Genomic DNA, 23,658 nt, shown 5'->3' with positions numbered 1-23,658 from the left:
GTCACCGCAGAACCTCCAAGTAGATTCTACTGTCAACATTCCATCCCACGAGAACCGGCAAGACATCAAGAAACAAATACAACAGATCGCTTGGCTGAATGGCTGTGTGAGCCCAGATGCTCAGCACAGTGCCCGCCCACAAAGACAAGGACACATCACTCCACTTACTGTGTATTTCCTATTTTTTTCCTCATTGCACTCCAGCTATGCGCCATCTCAGCCTAGTAGATTGCACACGACCGGCATTGTGTTGAGGAATTTCTGTTTGTGAGTCCATGTCCCTCAATGCGACACCCATGACATAGTTATCGATTCACAGGGCAGGGACCTTGAGTGCTGAGCAGTCTTAGACACAGTGAGTCCCCCCCACCCCCAGACACAGGTTGATATGAGATGTATTTGTTGCTCTACCAACAAATAGACTGGAGATGTGTGCAGGCCACATAGGGGTTTCAGTACTGGCATCCTGCATGTGTGTGAGATGTGCAGGGACTGTGTTCACCCTCACAACTGCATGCATTCACATCAGCTTATCCCATGCAGATGTCCCATGTGAGATGTACCCTAGTTTCTGATGGACATATAATTGAATTTGTAATGAGTTTGTATCTTGCTTGATGTCGGTACATAACACTGTCACTGATCATTTCCCCCTCTTGTCTCCCATGCCTGCAGCTCAAGGTACACTAGTGTAAGGCTGTGTGGAGGGCTATTGCAGCAAAGGTGCGAGCTCTGGGGGTCTCTAACCGACAGCGCACCCACTGCCACAAGAGGTGGGACGACATCAGCCGGCTGGCAAAGAACTTGGCAGAGATGACCTTGAGGCTGCTTCCTCGCACTGGGTGGTTGGCACGGGTGCAGCATGACACCATTAATGGGCCGCACCTTAGCGGTGACTCAGCCTGAGCTGGAGGCACCTTTGAAGGAGCATCAGCAGCAAGGCAGGGGTGAGTATTTGGGGACTGTGACTTTGGCTGCATGTGTACAGAGCCTGCAATGGCACTGGCCTATGTGATGTTGGTGGTATGATGAAGTGGCATGTAGTGGCTGCTGGGCTGGATGCCAGTGTCATGCATTTGCCCTACCTATACTTACAAAGGTAATTTGAATGCTGTGCATTTCCATTGCAGTCTGAGTTGTGCTCTTCAGGTTTCTTCTGCATTGGGGTAGTCTGGGGAATCACATTGGGAAGGTACAGCAGTGTTCCCAATCTGAGTGTGACTTCATCAATGCGTCCATTGCATGCACCCAGATTGTTGAGGCCTAGACATCTGACAACAATGTGCACCAGTCTTTGGGCCCCAAAGTAAAATATGGTGGTTGGCATGGGCTCTTCGCCATTGAGGACTGTCATGTTGTAGTCTGTGTCTGTGTTGTCCCCTCGTGTTCCATCCAGCTCTGTCAATGGCAACAAGTAGTGTGCCCCCATCATGTCCCTAGGTGTGCGCAAAGTAGTTGTGTGTCTGATTAATCAGAGCCACAAGCAGGGTGTTGTGCTGTGTGGCCTACACATGGCGCAATCATGACTGAAAATCTGGTTTCCACGCACTGTTTGGGTCTATGTAGTGAGTTGCCACACTGTGATTGCAGAAGGTGGTGTGCAACATGTAGAGTTGGTCATCTTTTGTAATACATTGCTTGCATAGGTTTGTTCTGTTGCTGCCACTGACCTGACCTGCATCTCTCTCATGCAGAATCTCTTGTGGTCACGGAGGGACAGGAGACGGACACCAGTGGGGGTGAAACTAGCACAACAGCTGCACAGGATCCCAGTGACACAGATGTCACCAGCGCCTCAGAGGAGGATCGGAGTCTGCAGGAGAAATATCAGCCTGAGAGGCAAAGTACCACATCATCTGATGCCAACAGGGATGAATCCATGTTTGCTGGCACAGGGAATGGGGACTCTGCATCATCTTCAACCACACAGCGGCCAGTGCCCACCCTCCCAGCCACTTCCTCTGGTGCTGCCAGTGTCCGGGCCAGTAAGAAGGGATGAGTTTCCTTCACACCTGGCACCGCTACCCCTGCCCCTGTCCCCCTGCTGCCATTAGTGCTGAGTCTGTTGAGCTTTGCACCAGCTGTGTCTGGGCCCGACAGCTCTCCTCAATGCCTTCATTGACCATGACAATAAATTGGCCCGGTGTTTGCTTTCATGGAGGGCATACATTCAGACGTGAGTGGGCTGCACCATACTGTCCAGGCTTTGTCCTCCACAGTAACATCTGCCCTTCATCAGGCCTTTCTCCCAGTCCACCTCCGGGGCCTTTGTCTACCCCCAGGTTGTGGCCACGTCTGACGATAGTGACCACGGTCCACAGACGTCAAAGTCCTGATACAGCACACACAGCACACAGCAGCAACAACCCAAGCGGTCCCGCCCGCAGACACCATCCCCACAGAAGAGCAATGCCACTCCAGAGCACAAAGACAAAAGCCCGTCAGGCAACAGCAGGGCCCAAAAAGCAAAGAAGCAGACCTCAGGCTCACATGCCTCAGAGGCATCCCCAGCTAAGGACTCTTCTGTACCTAAAGCATCTCGCAAAGAGAGGCATGCAGTCTCTGTGTCCATTGAGGAGGTGGTGCATGGCAAGCGTACACCTAAGAAGGGCTCCAAGGCAGATTCACCCACCACCTGGACTCCCATTCATAGCCCAGTAAAGCAGGGGAAGGAGGGCACTGTAGGGGCAAACAAGGGATGGAGGGTCAAAGGCGAACAGGGGATGGAGGGTCAAAGGCGAAGCCAGGCGAAGCGTTCCGCTCAATCCAGCACGTCCCCAGAGGGAGTGCCAGCATCTGTACCTGATGCAGCTTTGTTTGGGAGTGTGCCTGTTGTGTCCACACCACTTTACATTAATCCCAAGACAGGGTAGCCATTTAGAATCCCCAAGAAGTGGAAAGGCACCCCTCCACAATCTCCCAGCCACACTGTGTCTCACGTCAGCATGACTCCACCTCGGGAAACAACCTTTACAACGCAACTTTTACAACGCACTACCATTACAACAAAACTTTTACAACGCAACATCCATTACAACGCATGCCATTACAACGCAACCATTACAACGCATGACACTACAACGCATACCACTACAACCCATGTCATTACAACGCAGTCATTGCAACGCATACCATTACAACGCATACCATCACAATGCATAGTACCCTTACACTATCCAATACTTACCCTACTGTTGTACCCCCTGGAGTTAGAATAGTAATTTTAACCCCTACACTATCCAACACTTACCCTGCTGTTGCACCCAATGGAGTTAGATAAGTAATTTTTAACCCTACACTATCCAACACTTACCCTACAGTTGCACCCCCCTGGAGTTAGAACAGTAATTTTTACCCCTACACTATCCAATACTTACCATACATGCAATGTAATGGTATGCGTTGTAATGGTATGCTTTGGAAAGGTAGTATGCGTTGTAATGGAATGCGTTGTAAAGGTAGTTAAAAAAAATTAATTGTAATGGCATGCGTTGAAATGGAATGCGTTGTAATGGATGTTGCGTTGTAAAAAATGCGTTGTAAAGGTATGCATTTTAAAAGTATGTGTTGTAACGTCATACATCCCTCCACCTCCACGTGCCACTACACCACCTGGTCCAAGCAACCCACCGGCTTGCCAAGCCACTGATAGCTCTACCTCAGCTGGGCCTCTCTCTCCCTGGTCAAGTGCTCCTACTGTCGCTGACACACAGCCAGCTCCCAGTCCGCCTGACAGCCAAGTCTTAGTGGTAGTCCCCCTCACTCACATACCTGTCTCTCACACAGGTGGGCCTGTACTGCACATTGTTACCCCCTGTCTGTGTTGCTGATCATGTAAAGGTACAGTCACACACATTCCCTGTGGAGCCTCTCATATACTCGCTCTGTACTCTGCCGTGGACACTGGCCTTGCTGTTTTGCCCTTGCCTGTGTAGCCTCTCACGTACTCGCTCTGCACTTTGCGCTGGACACTGGCCTTCCTGTTTTGCCCTTGCCTGTGTAACATATCATGTACTCGCTCCTCACTTTGCCCTGTATAATGGCCTTGTTTCTCTTTGCTGTGTTGGACTATTCCCTGTGCAGCCTCTCATGTACTCGCTCTGCACTTTGCCCTGGACACAGGCCTTCCTGTTTTGACCTTGCCTGTGCAGCCTCTCATGTACTTGCTCTGCACTTTGCCCTGGACACTGGCCTTGTTGCTCTTTGCTGTGTTGGACTATTCCCTGTGCAGCCTCTAAGGTACTCGCTCTGCTCTTTGCTTTGAACAGTGGCCTTCCTGTTTTGCCCTTGTCTATGCAGCCTCTCATGTACTCACTCTGCACCCTGGACTGGCCACAGGCCTTGCTGTTTTGCACTTGCCTGTGCAGATTCTCATGGATATGCTGTGCTCCCTGAACTGGCCACTGGCCTTCCTGTTGTGACTTTGCCTATGCAGCTTCTCATGGACATGCTCTGCATTTTGTGCCTTGCTCTTCTCTACTGTTGGTGCCTATCTGTGCAATATGTGAATAAAGACTGTTACTCCTGTTGTCTGTTTTGTCAGTGTCCTTACTGAATAAAGTTATTTTAGTGTGTGTATATGGTTGACAGTGACCCATGCTCTGTGTGCCATTACAACATTGCCAATGTCTTTGCTCGCCTACTCTTTTTTTACAGGGGAGACAGGGACTTCAGTTCTTCATGACACTGATACTTGTGGTGTCTATGATGTCAATTTCACCTGTAATGCAGTTGTCATTTTCATGGTTTGTAAATGTTGGCTAGATTCTTTACATGTCAGCACAGAGTGTGATTCTATCCACAGGTTTGCAGGCAGACTGGCCAGTGTCATCATGTATGTTTGTTATTCCTTTATGTGTGCACAGCAGTGTATGTGTGTGGTCATCTTATGATGGCCAGTCATCCTGGTCCCATGGCCTACCTTGTGCTCTTGGGTAGTCAAGAAGTGTGCAGTGTGAAGGGTGTGACTTTGTAGGGAGTGTTGATTTGTGTGTGCCCCTGCATTGTCAACTACACATATGTGTCATCCAGGAGTTGAATACCTGTTGTTTGGATTGTTCAGCCCTGTGGATGTGGTTGTATGCACATGTTTGAGTTGCATGTTGTGCACTGTGCAGTGTCTTGGTGTGTCTATGCAGTTCTGCCTGACTCCTCCTTGATGTTTTTGTCACTTGTGAGTATCCAGAGTGTGTGACTGGCACGTCAGTGTTGTGTTTTGTTGCTCATCCATGTATCTTGATACTGTTTGTGTAGACAGTGCAGACCTGCTGCTCCACACTGCCATTGTGGTTATGATTTCTCATGCATTTCTGCCTCCAGTATGGCATGTTGAGTGTGGTGTCATGCCAGCCCCTATCTGCGCTTCAGATGCCTACCAATTGTGGGTCTGAACTCCCTCTGTTTGTGTATGGTGCACTCCTGCCATGTCCACTACTGACGTGCAGTACACTTCACTTAGATGTCAGCTATCCCCTTGGTTTCTATCAGGCAGATGCATCAAGCAAAATACCTCCCAAAAAAAAATAGCGATTCGGTAAAACAGGCCAATAGCGACCGCAAAACCCCCAAATGCAATGCATCAACATAAATCGGTAAATATTAAAGAATCGCAAAAAAAATCCCCTCAGTAAATTACTGAATCACTATCCAGCTAATCGGAAATAACGAAAACCAAAGCAGGCCCCGAAAATACCCGGAAATACTGAATCGCTAATAAAGAATCACGACGGAATGCATCAAAAATCGCAAATACCGAAAACCTCAATAATCGCTGTTTAGCATGAGCAAAATAAGGGGAATCTCAAACTGGAGGTAAAGTTATTCAAAAGAAGAAAAAAAAAATTCTGACAGGTGCTGACAATCAGTAACCCTTTAAAAATGACCCTGGAAGCCCTGTTTCTCAACCAAAATGGCTGCCCCCTACGTGCTTGCTCGGAGGAGGAGAATCAATGCCCAGGCCCAGCGAAGGAGAATGATCCAGGAAAGGGTCTTCAAGGTGCGCATCACATTGCTGGGGCAAACAAAGGAGCAGGTGTACGATAAGTACAGACTCAGCCCTGCCATGATCATGCATCTAATAGCAGATCTGGCACCACAACTGCAGCACCAGACCCTTAGGACCCACGCAATACCAGCCCATGTCCAGGTCCTATTCAGCCTGCACCTGCTGGCGTCTGGAAGCTTCCGGGGGGGGGTAATTGCGTATCGCAAAGCGCACTATCACGCTTCCTCCACAGGTTCCTGGATGCCATGCTAGTATCGATACGTCGCCACATCACCTTCCCCACGACCCCTCAGCAGTTGAACCGCACCAAGTGTGAGTTCTACCAGGTGGCACAATTCCCCCATGTGATAGGGTGTGTCGACTGCACCCATGTCCACATCTGTCCTCCCTCAGCCACTGAATACATCTTCCGCAACCGGAAGTCATACCATTCGATTAATGTGCAGTTTGTGTGCAATGCCAAGCACATCATAACGGACCTTGTAGCCCAAATCCCTGGGAGCACACACAACGCATACATCTTCCGTCACAGTGGCATCCACAGGCACCTGATCAACGGGGATTTTGCAGTTGGACACCAACTAGGCAAGTATTGATGCAACATCATTTAATCCATCCCCACATGTACCATTGCATTCATGCCGCTGACCATTCTCTCCCCATCCTGCAGGTGACAGCGCTTACGCCTTGCGTGAGTATCTACTCACTTCCTACCTCAACCCAGCCACACCACAAGAGCAGCGCTACAACAGAGCACACATCAGCACAAGGAATGTGGTGGAGCGCACATTCGGCATCCTCAAGAGTTGCTTCAGAATATTGCACAAGACAGGAGGTGCCTTGCAGTATGACCCAGTGACCTGCTGCCAGATCATAGCTGTCTGTGCCATCCTGCATAACATCGCAACAAGAAGCGGGATACCCATAGAGGTGTACGGTGAGGACGAGCTACATGCACAGCAACCCCCCCCAACACAGACAGGCACATGTGCCCAACACAGCAGAAGGGCAAAGGAGGCGGACATACATCACACGGCATCACTTCTGTGACAGGTAAGAAAGAGCCATGACAAATTATATGCATTGGTAGGGTTTAATGCCCATTAACACCTGACTGGTGCTGATTAATGTAACAGAAACATGATGCAGCGTAAATTAAATCAAAAGAGAAAATGTCTATTCACAACACAGTGCTGCATGTGGCACTACAGTTGGCCCATGGTTACCTCACCATGGCCAGGGAGCCATTGCATCATGGCTATTTACGTTTGCAACGAACACACAGCCTCCTGTCCCTTGACTCCTCAACATCTCCTTGATGACTTTCAGTGCCTGGTGCGCTGCGCGCGCTGCGCCTCCTCCTGCTTGTCTCAGGCATGGTGACGCTGCTCACACTTGAGGCTGCCTCACTCACCTCATCCCCTCCCACACTGCTGATACTGGCAGTTCCAGACTGCAGATGCTCCACTGCAGTAGTCACTCTATCAATGGTCCTTGCCACATCCCCACAATAATGGCCCAAGTCAACCTGCAGGGACACCGATCGGCGGGCTAGCACAGCAGTGCTGTTGCACAGCTTCTTGATGACCTTAATTGTGGCATTGGTACTAAGTGAGTACTGCTTATGTCTCCGGCGCTCACTCCTTTGGCCTGCAACAACAGCATGTGTAAGTTCCTGTAGGCATTCCTTAATGTCATTGTTGCCCTCTACAATGGCTGTGGTCAGCTCTCGCACAGCGTCAGTCATTGATGCAAATCTGTTGGACATTCTTGTTATGCTCATGTTCATTGCACCCATGTGTCTCCCCTGCAGGCACTGAACACGCAGCATTCGGGTCTCCACAACTCCATACACATCTGCAGGATCAACTGTTGTCGCTGCAGCCCTACCCAGGGATCCGGCCCGTTGTCTAGCTCGCAGACGTGCTGCTGTTCGGGCGGTTGGGGTGACGACAGCCTGCTGCTGTACATTTGTGGCTGCTGGCCTCTGCTCTGTCTCCATCTCCTGCAGGGAGGGGACATTTGCCCTGCGGCTATGTGTGGTTGACAGGACTGGTGGAAGTGGAGGTGGTGTTGGTGTTCCTGTCCGCGGTGGTGGTGTTCTTGTCCGCGGTGGTGGTGGTGGTGGTGGTGTTGGTGTTCTTGTCCGCGGTGGTGGTGGTGGTGGTGGTGATGTTTGCGGTGGTGGTGAAGGGGAAGGACTGCCTCCATGTTCCAACGTGTTCTCCGCATCGGTCACCACTGGGGTCTCACAGATGACTAGGCGACCGCTGTCATCTGATTCCATGGGGGAGGCATCTGTGTATGAAACAGAGCATTGTTATGAATTTGTGGATATTGTTATTTTTTGCTTTTGTCATCTACATAAAGGTCATATAGGGACTGACATTTGGCCCTTTGCTGCTGTTTTCATATCATACACCTCAGGGGTCAGACATGCACTCTTTCATGTTATGACTACAACTTCCATGATGCAACACTCTGTTGAGGGATTGTGCTTTAGGCACGGCTACTTGTGCACTGTGTTTGGCATGGGGAAATGGGCAGCTGGCATGTTATGTTATGTTATTAGGGGTACTTTTATAGCGCACGGCTACTCCAAGGAGTGTGCCGGCGCTAAAGACCATCACCGACCCAGAGTGGAAAGCAGAAAGGGAGGGGAACTGAGAACAAAATGAAGAGAATCACTGCGCGAACAGCAGAGTCTTCAGATCCTTCCTGAAAGTCAGAAGATTGGTGTTGGATCTGAGAGACAGCGGGAGAGCGTTCCATAACTGGGGGGCAAGATGTTTAAAAGACCGCCCCCCGCAGTGCGTACGTCGGATCACCGGGTTAACAGCCCTGGCCTGGGTAGCAGATCGCAAAGATCTAGATGGTAAATAGAAACTGATGCGTTTCCGAAGATAACAAGGGCCAGTACCGTGAAGGGCTTTAAAGGCAATGGTCAGGGCCTTAAAGGTGATTCGCTTCTTGATGGGCAAACAGTGAAGGGTTCTAAGAAGATCACTGGCCCTGGCTCTCCTGGTGAGTCCGAAAATGGCCCGGGGAAGCAGAGTTTTGCACAACCTGAAGACGCGCTAGACGGAAGTCCGGAAGACCTAGGTATAGTATGTTAGAATAATCTAGGCGCGAGCCTATCAGGGCCTGAACCGTGATTCTTCTATGCTCTAAAGAAAGAAGGCCATAAGTGTGGCAGGGTATGCTCAGACGTGAGTCCCTTGCTCACTTTGCCACTGGATTCAAGCAAGCCGGGCTGAAGATGGCTGGAATGCCAGAAACCGGTCCTCGGAAGCTTGTTTCCGGTCCAGGGAAGACATGGCTTGGCAGTTCGGGCTGGACTGTTCCCATGAGGCACAGGGTCAGACTGATTTGCATATAGCCATGTCTGAACTGGGGTGGCAGAGTGGGCTAAAGAACGGTGATGGATTAAACCCAGATCTTTTGACTGGGTGTGAGTGTTTGATTGATTCAGATGCTCCGTCCATCACCACCCCCTTTTGTACTGCTAAAGAAAGAAGAGGCAGGACTTCCTCAGCATCTTCAAGATCGCAAAACACTTGCCCGCCAGGCCGGCCACCTGAGTTTTAAAGGAGAGGCTGTTGTCAATCTGGATGCCCAGATTTTTAGCAACCCCTGAGTCGCTGGCGGGAGGGAACATGGCAGGAGGCCACCACTCCTTCCATCTGGGAACCGCGGGGCAGCTGAAGAAAAGTACTTCGGACTTATCAGAGTTGTACTTGAGGCAATTATGGCTAAACCAGTCAAACACTGCTCCAAGGCAACCCCGGATGGATGTCCCGTCAAAATCGCAGCCATTGCCGCACGTGAACAGAAGTTGTGTATCGTCCGCATACGACACGATCTGGGCACCACAGTCTTCCGCCAATGCCGCCAGAGGGGTCATATAGATGTTAAAAAGCGAAGGGCTCAAAATTTAGCCCTGCGGTACTCTGACCTCCAAAGGCGGCATCGCGGCAGAGTAAGGGGGGGCCTAGACCGTTTGCTGGCGGTTCAAGAGGAAAGACCTAAACCACCGGAACACCGTCCCCCTTAGACCAATCTCCCAGAGTCTAGAAAGGAGACGGTCATGGGGGACGGTGTCGAAGGCCGCAGAGAGGTCAAGCATGACCAACATGGCCTTGCCTCCTCTATCCAAGATTTCTTTAATGGCCTCGGTGACCTCGAGCTGCGCTGTTTCCGTGCTAAGATTGGAGCGAAAACCGGACTGTGACTTATGGAGTGTATCATTCGTTTCAAGAAAGTGGGACAGGGTGGCATGAACATGCTTCTCAACCACTTTTGCGAGCGCTGGCAGGAGGGAAATTGGTCTATAATCGGCGTGAGAGTCTGGATTCAGGTTAGGTTTCTTAAGTAGTGGCAGAATAATAGCCTGTTTCCACGGTTGGGGAACCTCACCAGTACTGAGGGAGAGATTGAGTATCGGGTTGATGAGATGGTTGAGGCTGGGAGCCATTGACGCAAGGAATTTAGCCGGACAAGGGTCTAAAGGGGAGCCAGATTTCAATTTGGAAAGGAGGTCCAAGGAAGCATGTAAGGTCAACAATGGAAAGTTCCAGAGGGCGGGCCGACAGAGTTCGAACAAGGGAGAGGAGGTTGCCATTTAGAGATGGTAGGCGAGTCCGCCTTTCCAAAGGAGGCCTGGATAGTCCGAATCTCGCTGGCAAAAAAGTCTGCAAGTTCGGAGATCCAGGACTCTGAGTGCATGGTAATGGCATCTTACCTTGTCCACCTTCCGCAGCACCCGAGGTGTCCAGTTGGGTGACCCCCACAACAGCTTCCGGTTCGATTGTCGACTCCACAAGGTCCTCCAGGGCTGTGTTCGGTGTCACATTGGAGGACCCACCATCTGTGCCAGCCGCATCCTTCACCCTTTCCACAATCCCCTCCTTAGCCCTTTTGCGGAGGTCGTACCACCATTTCTTAAGGTCCTCGATGCTGCGGTGGGTGACTCCGACAGCATTCACGCTGTCCTTGATGCGCAGCCACATCCTCCTCTTCTCCGCCTCTGGCACCTTCAGGGAGAGCTTGCCAAACAGCCTTTCCTGCCTGCTGCTGACACCCTCTATTAGGATCTCAAGTTCCTTGTCAGAGAACTTTCGTTTTCTCTTCCTGGGGGTGTCCTTTCCCTTGGGTGCTTCTTTCTCCATAATGCACTGCTGTGCAGGTCCTGGTCACTGCTGGCTATGTATTGCTCCTCTGCTCCTGTGCTCTGCCTCCTCCTCTGAGCTCCTCAGGGCACCGAGTGAAGCATGGGCTGTGCTACTTCCTGGTTGTGATGTCATCAGCCTGCTTCCGATGCGCCGCGTCTTTTTGCGATTTCGCTAATACCGAATTCGCAAATACCGATTAGGTATTTGCGAATTCGGTATTTGCTAATCTTTATTTTGGTTTCTCGCAGCCATGTTTTCGCAATTTTTACCGATCTTTACCGATTCGGTAATATTTAGCGATTTTATTGATGCTTCGCGGTTTGCATGTCCTTATTAGCGATTTCTTATTTTTCGCTAATAAGGACTTGGAATACCGGTTTTTGATGCATCTGCGTGTGCCTCCTCATCATTTGATTTGTGTCACTGTGCTTTGTGAAGCAGTTCTTTGTCCAGGAGCAATGTGCCACTCAGTATATTTCCCCAATTGTTTATTTGTGATGTTCTTGTGCTGTTTGGCAGTCCTGGTTGCTCATCAGCTGTGTGTGATGCCCAGTCCTCTGGCCAAGTTGATTTCACCTTTGTATCCCAGATTTGTGCATCTTTTGTTGTTGTGTTGGATGTATGTGTGTTGGCTGTGGTATTGCTTTGCTTCCTGGGTGTGCTATTGTGTTTGTGCTGTGCTGATTTGTGTTGTGTGGGTTGATGTGTCACTCATGCATGTGTGTCTGTGCGGCAGTCCATGAGTTGCTGGTGATGTAGCAGGTACAGCAACGGAAAGACGTGTAGAGTTGGGTCCTTGGTGGTCATGACCAGGTAGTGTGGCCCGGGACTCTGGTTTCACGCTCCGCTGTCGAGCTTCTCACGTCTCTGATTGTGCAGTTTCTCAGCTGTGGTGCGTCTGCTTGCTTGGGGCTTCCAAATTTGTGGAGCGGGGCGGACGTCATTCCGCATGGCGGTGAGTCTCCATTGGCTCCCACCGCCGCCACCATGGGCACACTTTGATGGCGGTGCGCGTTGCACCGCGGCGGACAGGAAATGGTCTATGTTTGGCCATACTAATTTGGCGGACCTGAGTGACGCATTATCGCAGGTGGGAAAATGCATTTTTCCGCACTGCCGACATTCTAATGGACCCCTAATTGTTACATAAAATTTCTATTTTTATTTCCTACCCTTAACACCACACAATTCACAACACACATCTAAATTTCAAAAAAGGTGTACCTCCATAATTAACATAATTAATTATCCAATAAAAAACTATTATTAATTAAAAACAAATTAATTATTTAATAAAAATGATAAACAATGTATAATTAATTCATAATAAATTAATATTCCCACAATTGACACTATAAAATCTAAATTAATTAAATACTAATGACTAATAAAATCGAATTAATTCAAATGAATGAAATTACTTCCCACCCTATTTCCCAATAAACCCACAACCTGCTATGGAACGAAGCGCAAAATGTAATTAACATAAAATTAATCACTACTAAAAATGTGACACAAATATTAAAAAACAAAAGTAATAATTTAATAAAAAAATAGAACACATAATTTCAAATACATACTAAAATACATAATACTAATTTAAATGGGATGACTTCAGCGGTAAAACAAAATGAAAAGATACGGTCGTTTGGAGGCATAACGCTGAGTTTCGATATCGGCTTTAGCCCCGGCGGACGCAGTAAGTACGCTTGGTGTACGAGGTGGGCGGAGGCAGCCCAAGCACGGAAGAGACGTGACTCAGCTTTATTTTTGCTCCGAGCACCGAGGCTGAGAGACGGATGCATTTACAATGGAGGTGGAGGTGGGGGCGGTGAGAGCAGCGAGAGCAGTAGCGTTTTTTGCGCCTCTAGCGTTTCTGGCATAAGTATTTGAATAAAACGATCATCGCTAAAACTTCCAACTGCAGTAGCAGGGAAAGCCAAAGTAACCCCTGTGTTAGGGCAGCATCAGAGATACGTCTTAAAGTACTTATCGGGGGGTAAATGTCAAAACGGTGTGAGTGATTTGAATCTACCCACCGCGGAAAGTATCACTGTCTCACAGCAGGAAGGGGGAGCTTTTTGGGGGTGTAGGCAGATGGATGGATGTCGACACCTGCAAACTTGTGGGAGCTGTGGCGTGGGGGTAGTTAAACCAGTAAAATCAGTAAAAGTGGAAGAAATAGTGCAGCAAACTGAAGCTCCAGCACAGGCTCAGGCACAAAGCAGGAAAGTAAACAGGTATGCTCTCTGACACAAGACCCCTTGCAAGAAAGCTCTGGGTATCCTACGCGAGTATCTCCTCCCATTTCTCTTGTTTGATCAAGCAACAAGTGAGGCAAGGGTAAAGCCTGTAGCCCAGATGAAGACCTAGAGGAGTCCGGGTTAGTAAACAAAAAAGATACAGGTGTAAACAGAGGGAAGGCAAAAACTAAGAAGGGTATCCCACCATACACAAAGGTTACACCCTCGCTGAAAACTTACAATAAAGTTATGGTTACTAGCACCTCTCAGACACCATCCAAATCGTCAAAGTCATTAAAACCATTGACGTCCTCACCTCCACCTGCACCTCAAAAAACTGTCACTAAGCAGAGCACAGTGGATCAAAAGAAACTTTCCCCGCTGGAGGGGAGTTTAGAAAATAAGAGAAAATCTGCGAAAGCACTCACGAAAAATCCCCTCCGCGACGAGGCTGAGAAGGCCGGTAAGGCTGATAAGGTGGTTATTGAGATTGAAAATGAAGTTGTTTCGAGTGTACATCTGGATGTGAGCCTATCAAATAAGTATTCTGCACTGATAAATAGTTGCTCTGAAGAAGGGGATATCCCTCAACAATGTCACCTGCCTCTTGGACAGCTTGAGAAGCAGGGAAATCCAATATATATAAGTACCCCCTGTGTTACTAACCCAGAAGTAACCTCATCAACACTGGCAGATATTCTCTTGACTATGAAAGAGGAAATAACGAACAGATTTACTGTTTCGGAAAACAATCAAGCAGAGTTGGCTAGTCGCTTCTTAACATCCGAAGCGAACCAGGCAGCTATCCAGGACTCGTGTGAAGATTTAGCAAAGAAGCTGGAAGATGTTACTTTAAGAACTGAGGCACTGGAAAAAGAAATGCCGTTGATAAGGGATTCTTTGCATGCCACCGACGAAGTGGTCGCGAAGTTAAGTGCGCAAAATCGTGAACTAAAAGAAGATGTCGAAAGGCTAGAAAATCACTCTCAATGGAATAATTAAAAATTACTTAATGTGCCTGTAGCTTTGGAAGAGGCTGAAGGGGTTTGTGATAACGTTGATGAAGGGAACTGTTTTGAAAGGAGACGATACGGTGGACCTAGCACGTGAAATCCAGAGGGTGCACCGAGGTCCTTTTCAAAGGAATCCTGCTAGGCAAAAACCGCTGAAAATATTGGTAAATTTTCTGACTTACACAGAGAAAGAGCAGATCCTCCCACTGGCTCTGAAAGAAAAATCAATTGCTTTTAACAGTTCCAACCCCTTCAACTTTCAAATAAGGTCCGATATCTCCCATGTGACAGCTACTATAAAATGGGAGCTTGGGAAAAGGCTGGACGAGTTGAATGGATTGCGGGTAAGGGCACAGTTAAAGTTTCCTGCACATCTCAGGGTGATGTGGAAAAACCACATGCATCTGGTAAAATCAGGGGAAGAGGCAGACACTCTAATCATGAAGATCAGGAAAGAACAGGGATCAAAGTGCAGTGAATAGAGATTCTGTCCTGTTCCTTTGTTCTTTTTCTTCTCCTTTTATTTCTTCTTTTTCTTCTCTTTATGCCACTCAGGTCAGTTGACAAGCTGTACCAATATCATGATAGAGAGTTGAATTTTAGGATCATGTACATTTAAAAAAAATGAAAAAAAATATTGCATCCTGGCGAGGGAGTTGAGCCAAATAGGCTTAGCCTATTGGAAGGGAGGGCTCCTCATGGGGGGGTTGGGCACAGGGGGAGAAGGCGAGAGGCGGGGTTACAGGGGGAGCACTTGGGGGGGAGCATAGGGAAAAAATAAAAAAAATATACTCATTTCACTAGAATCAAGAATTCAAGCCTGTTAGGAAATAGAAAGAATGATGCGGGACCAAAGTTTGGGGAGTAAACAGACCATTTTCACGACTTGGAATGTCAATGGAATGCGGTGCCCCCGCAGGCAGAGACTTATTTTCAAATATCTGGAACTGTCGAGTGCTCAGATCTGTTTATTACAGGAGACACACTTAAGCTTAATTGAAAGTCGTTTAGTGTTTTCTAGGACTAAATGGATAAAACATTTTGAAGTATCACAACAATCAGCACACAATAGAGGGGTGGCTATACTAGTTAAACATGGTATTTCCTGCACGATAAGGGCGGTCCAAACAGACACCTCTGGGAGATGGATAGTTGTGAAAATGGCATTGAATAATTTAGATATAACATGTGTCTCTTTCTACGGCCCCAATGTGGATGATTCCTCCTATCTTCTGAAATTACAATCTATATTAATGTTGGAGGCGCCACCCTACATTTTGGGATGTGATTTCAATGTACTATTGGATCCCATTAAAGACAGGTCAAATGTGAGTAACTATATAGGGGCACCAAAGATACAGCATGCACTGCGAAATATGATCCACAACCTAGACCTGGAGGATGTGTGGAGAGCTAAACAGGGTACACACCAGGGGTTCACATTCTATAGTAAGAAGCCCAAACATGCCTCCAGGATTGACTATGTCTTTATAGATAGATACTCCATCACAGATATCAAGAAGATAGTGGTTAAGCCTAGCCTCCTGTCAGACCATGCTCCTCTACATTTTGTGTATTTGAAAAACGAACTGCAGACGCAGTCCAGATGGACGTTAAAGAGGGCCATGCTTTTAAACCCGGAAATAGTTGGCACTATTCAGGCCTTCACTTTAGAATTCTTTGTATTCAATATGGGGTCTACAACCTTTTATTATATCTGGGATGCCTACAAAGCTGGGTTCAGAGGGAGGCTCCATGGTATCATATGTGCCAAGAACAGAACGGAGGCAGGGATACTGAAGGAAATCGAAAATAGAATTGGACAGCTGGAGCTTGAGAGGATCAATACGCACAATATAGAGCAGGAACGACTTTTCCAGATTGAACAGGAATTAGATCTTGCAAGACAAACATACAGAGGGAAATTAGAAGCGAAGTGTAAAGCCCAATGGGATTCAAGTAGGATGGATAACTTTGAATATGGAGAGAAGGCAGGAGCATTACTGGCTTGGAAATCTAGAACAGACCGGGCTAGGAATGATATCAAAGAGCTAATATTAAACAGTAATGGGGAAACATCGAGCAAAATAGAGGATATGCAAAGATGCCTCCTCTCGTTATTTTCAGATCTATATAGAGAGGATGTTATTCCGCCCTCTGAAGCTATATGCACATGGTTGGACAGTAAAAATCTGCCAATATTATCTGAGGAGGGTAGGAATAGCTTGGACGCCCCTATCACAGAAGAAGAGATAGCAGTACAGATAAGGAATTCAAAAAACAAAAAAGCTGCCGGCACAGATGCACTTCCAAGAGAAGTCTATAAACATTTGATAGATGAACTGTGCCCTGTATTGGGAACCTTTTTAACTCTGTATATTCATCTACAGGTAGAGTCCCCAACTCATGGAAAGAAGCAATTATTGTTCTGACCTTGAAGCCCGGAAAAGATCCTTTAAGGGCAGATTCATATCGATCAATCTCCCTGCTAAATGCCGATTATAATATCTTTATGGGTATTCTGGCGGGGAGATTGGCCAAACTGACACCTAAATTGATACATGTAGATCAAAAGGGCTTCGTGGCTGGAAGACACATCAAAGATCAAACACACCTCTTACTAGGGAATATAGACTTAGCAGTAGAAAAATCGGAACCCTTGGCCGTGGTAGCTTTAAACGCGGCCAAGGCATTCGATAAAGCCTGCTGGAAATACCTGTGGGAAGTGTTAGAAATAATGGGGTTTGGCCCAGTATTTATTCATACTTTAAAAAACTGTTATAACGGTGCCTCTGCGCGGATTCTTCTAAACGGTATATTAACATCGGCCTTTAACATACAGCAGGGAACCAGACAGGGGTGCCCTATCTCTCCACTATTGTTCAATATATATATTGAACCTTTGGCCCAGGCAATCAGGCTCGATGCCATTAAAACTCCATTTCAGTCAGGTCTGTATAGCTCCAAGTTGGCCCTGTATGCAGATGACTAGATTTTATACACAAGAGACCCAGGTACAGCCATCCCTCGGATCGAGGAACTATCAGCAGAATTCGGGGCCTTATCAGGTTACGAGGTGAATAGATCTAAGACAGAGGTCATGTGTTGGAACATACATCAATGGTATGGCACTGAGAGTCTGGAGTTTAGGTATCTGGGAATATATATTGTGAGGGAATTGGATCGAATCCCTAAATTAAATCTGGACAGAATAGCTCGGGAAATAGACCGTCTGTTTAGCAGATGGAAAAATCTCCCATTGACCAGATATGGGAAAGTGAATTTGGTGAAAATGGTCATCCTCCCCAAGCTCTCTTATCTGTTTTCTACAATACCGCTAACATTTCCAAAGAAAGACTTAAATAAGATACAGAGCAAAATAGGACGTTTCGTGTGGGGGGACAAAGGGGTGCGCCTGACCTGGAAGAAACTTAGAAGAAGGTTATTAAAAGGTGGGTTAGCTCTCCCCGATATCAGTCTCTATGTAGTGGCATTCCAGTTTAAGAGCATACGCAAGTTACTTACCAAGCCGGATGACTCACCCGGGGGAAGATTGCTGGGTGAATTGGTGAGAGTAGAATGGGGAAGTGAGGCCTTTCTCTATAAATTTGGATCTCCGAGATTCTTCAAGCGGGTTCGATTGAAGGTATTAAAAACAGCCCTAGAGATATGGTACAGGGTAAGGGTAAGTAGTGGGGTTGGGTACTACTCAGATTCAGCTCCAGTCTGTGACTCACCCAGTACCCCGGAATGCTTGAACGACACCTTGGCAATACCAATAAAAAGGACAGGGATCACGATTTGGAAAGAGTTAATGGATGAGGAAGGGATACACCCATGGGAGTACTTGAGGGCAAAGGTAGGGACAGATCTATCAAGATTCAAATATCTTCAATTGGTCTCTTAGCATACAGCAGAACCCAAGGAGATAAAAAGTAACGAGGAAATGGGAAGGCTAATCCAATCCACCACACCAATTAAAAAAGAAATCTCGGTATGGTAACAACAACAACTAAAGGCTGAAGATAATGGGATAGCCTCGGCAGAGGGGGTTTGGAATAATTCCTCCATGGCACCGCAGGCTGCGGGCATGCTCGAATCATATTTGAAGACATTGTACAAACATATGAAGCCCGCTTGTTTGAAAAAGAATCATTTCTTCGTGGTCAATAGGCTCTACTATACTCCTTTTAAAATCGCGAAAGTTGCCCCTACACCACCACCAAAATGCCCGAGATGTCAGGAAATGTTGGCAGACAATATCCACATGTTTTCTGAATGTAAAGCGCTTGAGATGTGGGGCAAGTATTGTCTGGAGTTTTTAAGACCACGGTCGAAGTTAACCCCTCTTTGATTATATTCTGGGATGACGGTCTATTCTATCAGACTGCCACATGGCAGGAAAAAGGGTTGTTATTGTACATGATCCTACTGGCAAGGAGGGAAATATGTAGGAGATGGAAAGACCGCCTTCCTCCGGGAAGAGAGGACTGGTTAAAAGCATCTTTTAATATGGCTCGGCTGGAATATGAAAGGGCAGACGATAAGCCATCTAACATCTGGCACCCTCTAATGAGGTGGGGAAGAAATCTAAGAATGATCCAGTCGCTCCAATGATTACACCATGTCCCCGGTACTAAAGGGGAAGAGGTCAGGCGACCCGAGTGAAGTGTGGTCAGCCAAGTGGCCCACAGGTAGAGAATATGGCTGTAAAAGTTCCACAAAGACTTGACACAATGAGATGAGGAGTAAAAGAAAAGAAAAAAAGATATTCTTGACCACAATATTGTTGCTGCTGATATTCCTGTATCACAATATTTCCAACTTGATATTTGTGTATGTCGATATTTAAAACTCGATATTCTGTCTGTGCACTATATCTGGGCCACAAGGTTGACTGGGGCAAGGTGCAGCCTCTGGCACTAGATTGACGCTATCCTGGCCTGCAACCCCATAAAAAGTCAGAGAGAAAACCCTTCCTGGGCCCCACATGATACTGTAGGAGGTGCATTTGGGGATATGGCACCCTTGTGGCCTCTTTAACAGAGCGGACTCCATAGCAGCAGCCCAGAAAGGTGATCTGGACAGAGGTCAACCAGAAAGCCTTTGATACCCTCAAGGAGGTAATGTGTTCAGCATCTGTACTCAAGGCTCCCTACTTCTCGAAAGAGTTGCAGACAGATGCTTCAGAGCATGGCATAGGGGCTGCCTTAGCACAGTTAAATGAGGAGGTGCTAGACCAACTGGTGGGCTTCAATAGGAGTATGTTACACCCCTGGGGACAAAGTTGGAATTCAACTGAAATAGAAGCCTTTGATGTTGCCTGGGCACTGAACAAGCTGCAACCCTATCTGTTTGGGATTCCCCTCTGGGTTCAGACAGACTACAGACTCCCAAATGGGTTGTGCAAATGAGGGGTGAACATCTTAAACTGTTCAGGTGGCCCATCTCACTAGAAGGAATGGACGTTATTGAGGAACACCGTCCTGGGTTAGAGCATGCCAATGCTGATGGTCTATCCAGGTTCTTCCACCTTAGTGATGAGAACTCCCAAGATGTTGGGTAGTTATCCCAACTTTCAGCTGGGGGGGCACATGTTCGAACTCTAAGCCTTAGGGTGGCCTTCCTATCAATCTTTTTGCCTTCTTCCTCAGTTTTTGCAGATCTCGGTTTTGCTGTCCTTACGACTCTCTGTATTTACCACTGCTAACCAGTAATAAAGTGCATTTGCTCACTCCTTAAAACATGGTAACATTGGCGAATCCTCAATTGGCATATTTAATTTACTTGTAGGTCACCCTGGGAAAATAAACATTTTGCCATGCCCAAACCTTCCTTTTTAATACATATAAAACACCCCTGGGAAAGGCCCTGGACAGCCCAGAGGGCAGGCACAGTGTACTTAAAAAGGAGGATATATACTTTTGAGTTGTACCTGTCCTCGTAGTGAAAAACTCTTACAATAATCTTTCACTACTGCAAGCTCTACCTCTCACACACCCTCTCACACAGGATAAGATTGGAGGTTGCCTTATAATATTTAATACGCTGTAATCTCCGAATGGTATCAGGTAACAAGTTCATGTTTGATGAATTGTAATGAAAAATCCTAACTTATGGTGAAGTGGGATTTTTAGTGAAAATTTTGAAAATGCCACCTTTAGAAAGTTGCAAAAAGAACAATTGATGGATAGAATGTAGAACAATGTCATATATTCACCCCAGTAGAGAGATCTGGGCCTAAATCCATTGTTTTTTTGCTCACCATGCCATTCCAGTTTGAACCCAGCCTTATGAAAAACAATCTTGACCCTGCCCCCAATGGGAACAGTCCAGCCAGAACTGCCAGACCAGGTTCTCCCTGGCCTGGAAACAAGCATCTTAGGACCGGTTTCAGAGTTTTACCCCTCATCAGCCAGGATAGCTTGACTCCAGTGGCATAGAGAGCACGGGACCCAAGTCTGGGCATACCCGTCCCACTCGGGGGTGACAAATGCAAAAAGACCAATTGATGGACAGAATGTAGAACAATGTCATACATTCACACCAGAACAGAGATCTGGGGCTAAATTCATTTTTTTTTGCTCACCATGCCATTCCAGTTTGAACCCAACCATATGCAAATAAGTATTGACCCTGTGCCCAATTGGAACAGTCCAGCCCGAACTGCCAGGCTAGGACAGTATTCAGGGTTTCACCCCCATCAGCCAGGATAGCTTGACTCCAGTGGTATGGAGAGCACAGGATCCACGTCTAGGCATACCCATCCCACTCGGGTGACAAATACAAAAAGAACAATTGATGAACAGGATGTAGAACAATGTAATACATTCACCTCAGTACAGAGATCATTACCTAAATCCATCATTTTTTCGCTCACCATGCCATTCCAATTTGAACCAAGCCATATGCAAATCAGCCTTGAACCTGCGCCCAATGGGAACAGTCCAGCCCGAACTGCCAGGCTAGGTACTCCCTGGACTGAAAACGAGGATCCTAGGACCGGTTTCGGGGTTTCACTCCTCATCAGCCAGTATAGCTTGACTCCAGTGGAATGAAGAGATTGGGAGCCACGTCTGGGCATAGCCATCCCACTTGAGGTGACAAATACAAAAAGAACAACTGATGACAGAATGTAGAACAATGTTGTACATTCACCCCAGTACAGAGATCTGAGGTTCAATCCATCATTTCTTTGCTCACCGTGCCATTCCAGTTTGAACACAGCCAAATGCAAATCAGTCTTGACCTTGCGCACAATGGAAACAGGCCAACCTGAGCTGCCAAGCCAGGTTCTCCCTGGACTGGAAACAAGCATCCTACGAACGGTTTTGGGTTTCACCACTTATCAGCCAGGATAGCTTTACTCCAGTGGCATGGAGAGCATGGGACCCACGTCTGGGCATACACGTCCCAGTCTGGGTGACAAATGCAAAAAGAACAATTGATGGACAGAATGTAGAACAATATCATACAGTAACCCCAGTACAGAGATCTGGGCCTAAATCCATTGTTTTTCGCTCAACATGCCATTCCAGTTTGAACCCAGCCATATGCAAATCAGTCTTGACCCTGCGCCCAATGAGAACAGTCCAGACTGAACTGCCAGGCCAGGTTCTCCCTGGACTGGAAACAAGCATCCTAGGACCAGGTTCAGGGTTTCACCCCTCTTCAGCCAGGATAGCTTGACTCCAGTGGCATGGAGAGCACGGGACCCACTTCTGGGCATACCCATCACACTCGGGCTGACAATTGCGAAGAGAACAATTGATGGACAGAATGTAGAACAATGTCATACATTCACCCCAGTACAGAGAACTGGGCCTAAATCCTTTGTTTTTTCACTCACCATGCCATACCAGTTTGAACCCAGCCATATGGAAATCAGTCTTGACCCTGCACCCAATGGCCAGGCCAGGTTCCCCCCAGACTGGAAATAAGCATCCTAGGACCGGTTTCGGGGGTTTCATCACTCATCAGCCAGGATAGATTGACTCAAGTGGCATGGCTGATTTGCATATGGCTGGGTCCAAACTGGGGTGGTGTGATGAACGAAAGAATGATGGATTAAACCCAGATCCTTGTGAATGGAGGTGAATGTTTGCATTGTCCAGCATTCCGTCCATCAATGTTTCTTTTGCATATGTCGCCCTAAGTGAGAATGGTATGCCCAGACATGGGTCCCATGCTCACTACACCATTCGATTCAAGCTAGTCTGGGTGATTAAGGGTGATGCACTGAAACCAGTCCCAAGATGCTTGTTTCCTATTCAGGGAGGATCTGCCTTGGCAGTACATGCTGGACTGTTCTCATAAGGAACAGGGTCAGGACTGATTTGCATATGGCTGAGTCCAAACTAGGGTGGTATGGTAAGTAAAAGAATGATGATTAAACCCAGATCCTTGTGACTGGGGGTGAATATTTGCATTGTCCAGCATTCCGTCCATCAATTGTTTCTTTTGCATATGTTGCCCTTGGTGGGAAGGGTATGCCCAGATATGGGTACCATGCTCACCACACCACTGGATTCAAGCTAGCCTGGCTGATGAAGGGTGATGCCCTGAAACCGGTCCCAGGATGCTTATTTCCACTCCAGGGAGGACCTGGCTTGGCAGTTCGGGCTGGACTGTTCACATAAGGAACAGGGTCAAGACTGATTTGCATAGGGCTGGGTCCAAACTGGGGTGGTGTGGTGAGCAAAAGAATGATGAATTAAACTCGGATCTTTGTGACTGGGGGTGAATGTTTACATAGTCCAGCATTCCGTCCATCAATTGTTTCTTTTGCACTTTTAGAAAGTTGGCATTTTCCTTCCTTAATCATTTAGTGCCTGTAGCCTTTCTCTGGGTCGCATGATTGGGTGCCGCTGACAGTTGGGCATTGTGTATTCCTTCTAGGTAGCCACACACAATATAGAGCTTAGGTGTGCCTGGACAGGCCATCACTGGCAGGGTGGGAGGACGGATCTAGACCCAGCCCTACTTACACTTAAATAGGCTGTATCCTGCCTCCTCACCAAGGGCTACATACCCCCTGTAGTTAGTCTGGAGCCAGGACTCGGAAAGCAAGATGCCTGGGGATTTCAAAGGGAATTTCTAGAACCTTATCCACCTTCTAGAGGAAGGGCACCAGGAATAAATATTGGACCTTACACACCAACTGTAAGAAATTGAGTTACTGGTTGAGGGGTTGAAGTCCTTATCAAGCAGCAACCACAGTTTGTATC

At 47.4% G+C, this 23,658-nt stretch overlaps 1 protein-coding gene across 1 annotated transcript in view; it reads left to right on the top strand.

Moving 5' to 3' along the window:
• LOC147730589 (uncharacterized) overlaps nt 1-4,529 on the top strand; it is a 254,656-nt gene extending 250,127 nt beyond the window's left edge. The window contains exons 5-6 of the mRNA XM_086958609.1: nt 676-947; nt 1,695-4,529. Of these exons, the coding sequence (XP_086814735.1) occupies nt 863-947; nt 1,695-1,999 (390 nt within the window). The 5' untranslated portion in view covers nt 676-862 and the 3' untranslated portion in view covers nt 2,000-4,529. The remainder of the gene's footprint in view (nt 1-675; nt 948-1,694) is intronic.
• The last annotated feature ends 19,129 nt before the right edge of the window (nt 4,530-23,658 follow it).

The sequence above is a fragment of the Lissotriton vulgaris genome, chromosome 2_1, assembly GCF_964263255.1.
Source record: "Lissotriton vulgaris chromosome 2_1, aLisVul1.2, whole genome shotgun sequence".
Taxonomy (NCBI): Eukaryota; Metazoa; Chordata; class Amphibia; order Caudata; family Salamandridae; genus Lissotriton; species Lissotriton vulgaris.
This window is presented reverse-complemented; position numbering and strand designations above follow the sequence as displayed.